At 43.0% G+C, this 7,500-nt stretch overlaps 3 protein-coding genes across 4 annotated transcripts in view; 1 reads left to right on the forward strand and 2 right to left on the reverse strand.

Annotated features, from left to right (window-relative positions):
- LOC134194671 (zinc finger TRAF-type-containing protein 1-B-like) overlaps window positions 1-268 on the reverse strand; it is a 1,618-nt gene extending 1,350 nt beyond the window's left edge. The window contains exon 1 of the mRNA XM_062663613.1: window positions 138-268. Within this exon, the coding sequence (XP_062519597.1) occupies window positions 138-268 (131 nt within the window). The remainder of the gene's footprint in view (window positions 1-137) is intronic.
- Window positions 1-6,227, forward strand: part of LOC134194485 (TNF receptor-associated factor 3-like) — a 7,282-nt gene extending 1,055 nt beyond the window's left edge. The window contains exons 2-4 of one of the 2 annotated variants that reach the window (XM_062663417.1): window positions 4,751-4,761; window positions 4,832-4,930; window positions 5,048-6,227. In XM_062663417.1, the coding sequence (XP_062519401.1) occupies window positions 5,114-6,007 (894 nt within the window). In that variant the 5' untranslated portion in view covers window positions 4,751-4,761; window positions 4,832-4,930; window positions 5,048-5,113 and the 3' untranslated portion in view covers window positions 6,008-6,227. The remainder of the gene's footprint in view (window positions 1-4,750; window positions 4,762-4,831; window positions 4,931-5,047) is intronic. The other variant, XM_062663418.1, reaches the window with a different exon arrangement.
- The window catches only part of LOC134194672 (uncharacterized), a 9,719-nt gene continuing 8,401 nt past the window's right edge, over window positions 6,183-7,500 (reverse strand). Inside the window, exons 12-13 of the mRNA XM_062663614.1 lie at window positions 6,657-6,808; window positions 6,183-6,291 (exon numbers count right to left, since the gene is read on the reverse strand). The gene's annotated coding sequence lies outside the window, so the exon portion shown is untranslated. The remainder of the gene's footprint in view (window positions 6,292-6,656; window positions 6,809-7,500) is intronic.

The raw sequence follows: 7,500 nt of genomic DNA on the forward strand, positions 1-7,500 counted from the left end.
TACAATGTTGCATTTGGTCTGACTGTGAACGTGAGGCAAATCGCTGGTCATCAAACGTGCATTCTCTATGTGTAGATTATTTAGCTTGGCTGCTAGCAATAACCACGGCTACATGCAGATCTAGACAGTCTGCTTACCTGAGTCTAGACCCGAAGCATTCAGTACAAAATCTGTCTCCGCACGACGCCTGTAGAACACAGTCTCTGAACACATTTTTGCAGGAAGCACAGCGCAGAGCGTTGGGAACGTCCTGCGCGTAACGTATCATGCTCGCTTGTCTGAGATCACAACGAGAAAACCTTCATCTGAATTTGCATAATTAGTATTCTAAACACTGTTCCGCCCCTTTCTATGACGCAAGTGCACATAGATGCAGCTGTGAACGTACAGTACAGTTGACAGCGTAAACGCTGCGACTAGCCAGTCGTACAGTACACGCTACCTTCATTTCATTCCGTGACTTCAGTTTTTCATTTTAGCTAGAGCTAGGTTAGATATTAGTACAGCTCGATCGCGACTAGCCTAGTAGTCCGTCGGCCAACCCCCCAAAAGACGCTTCTTTATGAAGTTGCGTAGCCCCCCAAGCCCGGGGAAGTTTTGATAACTCTAAAAGATAAAGTAGTATGACAGAAGTCCAACTGCACTTGTTTGCCTCTCCATACCGGGGCCGTTATGTAGCAGCACGTCAACAAAATTTAGGGCGTGGCACACACGTCAGTAGACCGAGCTTTGTTGTCGACAGAGCACTCCAAACGGATAAAAGCGCATCATGCAAACTACTGAGGCATAAAGCATCCATTGTGAACATGTTAGTTCGCAGCATTAGCCAAATAGCTCACGATCTAGTATCACACGTGATCACATGACACGCGATGACGAAACGTTTTGAGTTGTGCGTCTGTCAACTTTTCTAGAGACCTAAACTAAACCAGATTGCTCATTAGCAGTTCAACTTCTATTGAGGCAGCAGTAGAACAAACTGTAAGCAAATAGAAAGCCGTACCAATGCGAAGTAGGCTGCCAACAGAAAGCATAGATGTCCCCGGCAAGCAGGCATCACGTAGAATGAAAGCGCTGCACAGCTACCTTGTTGTGGACTATGAAACGGTGTCTGCTGTTCTCCTACGAATGGAAATCAACGGTCTTTCTGTAGTACTCTTGTCCAACCTCAAGTCTCAGACACGTGGCCTCATAACCTCGTCGCTTTGTCATTTGGCTGCCTTCATAAGAGTCCAAATTATTTTCTGAACGTGTGGGAAACAAGTAACACGCCAAACAGACGATGATCTGCGTTTATTTACGTAACCTCGTGTAAAGAATTGTGATGCGGGGGCGTAATAACTACTTCCGGTACCGTGATCGAAGTCTATGGTACAATACAGTACAAGCATTCACTTCCAGATTGTGGTTTAGATCAACTTCCAGTTAGCAATATATAAGTAAGAGCTTTCGCCTAACTACATTAGTTTATGTGTGAGCAAACTACTTGTTGTCTCCTTTCGGCCAAGTGTTCTTACTCAGCTTTAGCTCAGCTTTCAACGGTATCAGAGGTGAAGTTGTCAACTGAACAGTTATATACCAAACCGAACGTCAGAGATTTATTGTTGCATTATTGTTGACCTTGGCAGATCTCAAATTCAAAATCATTTCGCAGTTTTGTTTTGAATATCATCAGATGTCTTTGCAGAGAGCAAAGATAGCAAAAATTGACTCTGAGCACTGCCTGTGCCATATTCGTCATGATATTACCGGTCCTCTCACGGCTCTTACACAAACTAGTTGGAGAACGTTGCAACATGCAGCAAGCATTCCCCTAGACGACGTCTTTACGGTTCCTCAGAATTCTTGCACAGATGAATCGAAACCGATAGGAGCTTATCACAGACAATGCTAACAAGCATACACGAACAAAAAGGCTTTAGACAAACTTCAGTGTAGCCGAGATGCTAGCATCTTTGAAAGTAGTTTAATAGCAGAGTCGCATAATATTCTTTGCAAATCCACAAACTGTAACGGAGTCGGAACTGGTCACGTCTGCTACTGTGCCCCAAGAGATTCTTCTGAGAAAAGTAGCTCTATCGTTGCATGACGAAGGCAAACTCAACATACAAACAAAAGAATATGAAGACCACCAAGACCTGCATTTAAGGCCAGAAGTTACGGCAGATGTTTCGATATACCGGCAACTATCGTGTTTCTCACAGGTACAAAAAATCGTCGCCGCTTCATCAACTGGACGCAAGTAGGAAGAAGTCTCTGAAGAGAGCTTTGCTTAGACTTGCCAGGATACCATGCGTTCACAGGCTGTGATACAACCAGCGCCTTCGCAGGTAAAGGCAAAGTTGCACCACTGGAACTTCTAAACAAGAATGAGTCGTTTTGCACTGCTATGCAGCTACTTTGAAAAGCTTTAACAGTAACATAGATGTTTTGTTTAAGAAATGTCAACCTTACGTTTGTAAGATCTACTGTTACCATGACGTCTCCACCGACATTACTACTGTGAGGTATTCCTTATTTTGTGCAGCACAGCTTCCTCCTACCCAAGCCGCTCTGAAGATACATATCAAACAAGCAAATTATCAGGCTGGTGTATGGCGACGTGCAATGGAAGCTAATCCTGCTAGACCATCTTTCCACAATCAAGGTTGGCAGATTGGTGATGACAATGAGGCAACTATTGAATGGACGACGAAGCCACCGGCACCTGTTGACGTTTTGAAACTGATCAGTTGCAGCTGTAAAATCTGGGTGCAGCTCTAATTAGCTAAGCGCTGCTCTTGCCAGCGAAGCTGCTTGCCATGTACAGATGTGTGCCAATGCAACAATTGTGAAAACCCTATTCCGCGTGAAGGTTTTTCAGGCTGCTTCCACTATAGCATCTGCGAATGAGTTTGCAGCTGATAATTTTGATGCAAACTCTAGTGATAAACATGATGAGTAGGTGGCTCTTTACATTTCATTGGTTATTAATTAATTATGTGTAGGTTCTCTATGAAATCATTAGTCCACTAGCTAGTGACTAAAATGACTCTGAGCGATTTAGTACAGCCGTAAATTTAGGCAATTTATGTCAGTAACGCTTACGACCAGTTTTCGATGGTCTTATGTTAATTATTGCACACTTGTACTAACGTCTAGATAGTTAGTATTACAAGTACGTGCCGTACATCCGGGAGTTTGTCACGACTTGTGAGGTATTTACTGTCTTTCCAAACGCCCAGGGTCACGTTACTGTTGCAAGGCAGTCAAACGCAGCAGCACAAGTGTAACAACAGTGCAGGAGTTTCCTTTCATCAACAGAACTACTGGCAATGTGAGAAATACTAGCTGGAGACCGCACTTCATTACCTCCAGCTCTAGAAAAGACAGCTGCACTAGTTGAAGCCTTCGCATGATATAGCTAGTGTATACAGAGCTTATGCATGGAACCACGTTCGTCTCTTACTCTCGGTTCGCTGTTGCTGCGAATTTGCGTGGGCGTGGCCTCAGTCAATCTAGATGTTCTTGTTACTCAGAAACGGCCCCGTTTCAAGATGGCAAACAATCGCAAATGCACTCGCGTGGTTTCTCTTCGGCGATTGCAACTACGGAAACTTCCCCGGGTTTGGGGGGCTACGCAACTTGTCGCTTTCTGGTGTTGGCCGACGTACTAGAGTACTAATTATGGCTCGATCGCGACTAGCCTAGTGATCGCGACTAGCCTAGTACTAATTAATTTATGGCTCGATCGCGACTAGCGCGACTAGCCTAGTACTAATTATGGCTCGATCGCGACTAGCCTAGTAATTAGTACTAGGCTAGTCGCGATCGAGCTGTACTAATATCTAACCTAGCTCTAGCTAAAATGAAAAACTGAAGTCACGGAATGAAATGAAGGTAGCGTGTACTGTACGACTGGCTAGTCGCAGCGTTTACGCTGTCAACTGTACTGTACGTTCACAGCTGCATCTATGTGCACTTGCGTCATAGAAAGGGGCGGAACAGTGTTTAGAATACTAATTATGCAAATTCAGATGAAGGTTTTCTCGTTGTGATCTCAGACAAGCGAGCATGATACGTTACGCGCAGGACGTTCCCAACGCTCTGCGCTGTGCTTCCTGCAAAAATGTGTTCAGAGACTGTGTTCTACAGGCGTCGTGCGGAGACAGATTTTGTACTGAATGCTTCGGGTCTAGACTCAGGTAAGCAGACTGTCTAGATCTGCATGTAGCCGTGGTTATTGCTAGCAGCCAAGCTAAATAATCTACACATAGAGAATGCACGTTTGATGACCAGCGATTTGCCTCACGTTCACAGTCAGACCAAATGCAACATTGTAGTTATTTTTGAGTTGTCTCATTCTACACGTCGAACGTGGCAAATAATATAATCAGTGCTACGAAAACCGAGCATCACAGCAATCATTTTTAAGATGGTGATGATCAACAACGCTTTGCTCCTAGGAAAAAAGCAGTGTCGGTTGGAAGCGCCAAACTTCCGTCATCGCCCGTCTTCCGGTGGGGAATCCCCGTTTTAAATAGCGCGCGTTATGTACGGCGATACTCATGCACTCTTGACCTCGTACAATGCCATCTATGGCGGTGACACTGCGTTTACTGCTGTCAAAGAGCTCGCCAATGTGTGATAACAACTATTTACTAAATTTAGGTTTGACAATAATGATGTACATGTGTATCTAGACTGGATTGCATTTTTGTGAATAGACAATTTGACAAGGCGAACTGTCCAACGTGTGAATATGAACTAGATCAAAAGCGCGTGAGCACTGCTACAATAATTCTAAGAATTGTGTATTCATGTGCTTTTTGGCACGCGCATGTGCATGTAGTGCTGGAGAGATGTGTTTGCAGAAAAGGAACTGTTACAGCTGCAGGTGCACTGCTCTAGCAGTGGCTGTCAGTGGATTGGAAAACACATCTTTCTGCAGGTGTGTGTGTGTGTGTGTGTGTGCGTGCGTGCGTGTGTGCGTGTGTGTGTGTGTTGCTACTTACTTACCTAATTAATTAATTAATTAATTGATCCTAAACACAATTGCAACTTACAGGAACACATCACTTCTGGTTGTGCTTCCCAACCATTACAATTACAAAAAGATCAATTGAAAGGACACATGCAAACTGAGGTAAAGAAGCAAGGCCATCTTGTCAGAGAAACAAAAGATGCAACTGCACAAACCAATGAAACCTTCTCAGCGACAGAGAATCAGTTGCATCAGTTCCAAATTGATCAAGTCATCATGCAAAAAGGAATGGCAAGGGTTGAGGCACATGATCAGTCAGGAAGAGCTCATTCATTAGAGCAACACATCAGACTGATGAATGAAGAACACACCAAACTTAAAGAAATTATTTTTATGCAGAACACCAGGATACAGCAACTGGAAGTAGATCTATACAAACTCAACAGTGGAACAAACGTAGGTCTGCAGCAAGAGCTTGCAACTCGAGATCTGGTATTGGCAAGTCATAATACAAAACTAGCAGAACACGGTCTGAGGCTTGACATGATGGATTGTAGGAACACGGATGGTGTGTTGCTGTGGAAGATTACTGACACCAGACGACGACAACGAGATGCTATCAGTAGCAAGACTCAATCCATCTACTCACAACCATTCTACACGTCACCCAATGGATACAAGATGTGTGCTCGTCTCTATCTGAATGGAGACGGAATGGGACGTGGTACTCATTTGTCTCTTTTCTTTGTGATTATGAGAGGAGAATACGACTCTCATCTTCAATGGCCTTTTACACAGAAAGTGACTTATTTTGTATTCGATCAAAAAGGACAAAGGCAAATATCAGGTACCTTTCTACCCGACCCCAAGTCATCATCGTTTGAGAGACCAACATGCAAGATGAACATTGACTCAAACATCCTACCATTTATGCCTCTAGAAACCTTGGACAGAGGAATGAATGGCAGTAGTCGTTATGTAGAAGATGGTTGTCTCTACATCCTACTGGTTGTGGACAACAGATCTTTCTGCATACCAGAGTAAAATAATCTTTCATGAAGGCACCAATCAAATGGTCAAAACTGTCAGTCTATTCCAGTATATTTGCTTTCATCATGACAACAGTTCCGTATAAACTGTTATATGTAGAGAGTCGCAGCTACTGTCACGTTAGAAAACTTTTTAATTTAAAATGGTTATTCAATCATATAGTACATGTACTGTCAGGAAACTGAGTTGAGTAGTAAAGTGAGATTTTCTGTGACTTGCTGATCTGGAACCTCTTGGGAATTGTTCAGTTGACGTGCCTTCTCACCATACTCAATCTCCTACAATGGAAGCACGAAACAACAAAAAAATCTGTAAAGACAAGAACAAACACACAGTAGATTGACTTGATGAAATTCTGGTATAATACACTACCAGGGCCTCATTCTAATGCAAATGTCCAGTGTATTGTGAAATGCATAATAGTCTAGTGTATTATGATATGCATCCCTCCAATACAATAGTCTAGTGTGTTATGATATGCATCCCTCTAATACAATAGCCTAGTGTATTATGAGATGCATTCATCCAATACAATAGTCTAGTGTATTGTAAGATGCATCCCTCCAATACAGTAGTCTAGTGTATGTGAGATGCATCACCAATCCAATCCAATACAATACATGAATAATAATGTCTGTAATACCAGTGACGGATTTCCAAGAAACTCATAGAGAAGACATAACGTGTAATAAGCATCAATCAAGACGAGTGGTGATAATCCTGTACTTGTCTGCTTCTCTCTTGACATTCGTATTGTTTGCAGCATTTGGACGGCCTCGATGTGTTCAACAGCATCTGTAAGATAATACAAACACACAAATAGACAAAACAGATATGAGCAACATAAAACAAACGGACGGACAAACAGACAGACAGACAGACAGACACAGACAAACATACAGACAGATAGGCTGGCTTGTAGTCTTTACAGGGTAAGGGAGCTGGAGCATGGCTCAGTGCAATAACATCCTCTGAGAAGTTAGCACTTTCACCTAGTAAATTTACTTTGGCTACTTCGATGAGGTTGGGCCTTCCTGTACATTATCCAGAATGGATCAACAAGTGTGACTGGAAGACCATTAGAAATACATGGCAAAGATGCAAATGGTTTCCATCTTATAACTTGTAAAACTGGTGATGGGCCAGTATGGACTCACGACTCGCTGATGTCTGTATGGTCAGAATGTTTGCGTTCACGTCACTTACCACACAAATGTGAACCTAGAGACAGATATGTGAATTCCAACAACCGCCCAGATATTCTTGTGGCTGATTCTGAAACTGGTTCAAACATAGAACTTGATGTGGCACTAGCTCATCCGTGGGCTGCAGACATTTTGTCTCGTGCATCTACAACTGCAGGGAGTGCGGCTGTGAGAAGGGAAGAACTTAAATTAAGTAAATATAAAGAGGAAAAACTACTCGATGGATATTCTCCATCAGTAGTGCCTCTAGTTTTTGAGCACTTTGGGCGTTGGGGAGAAAGA

Source organism: Corticium candelabrum, chromosome 19 (assembly GCF_963422355.1).
Source record: "Corticium candelabrum chromosome 19, ooCorCand1.1, whole genome shotgun sequence".
NCBI classification, from domain to species: Eukaryota; Metazoa; Porifera; class Homoscleromorpha; order Homosclerophorida; family Plakinidae; genus Corticium; species Corticium candelabrum.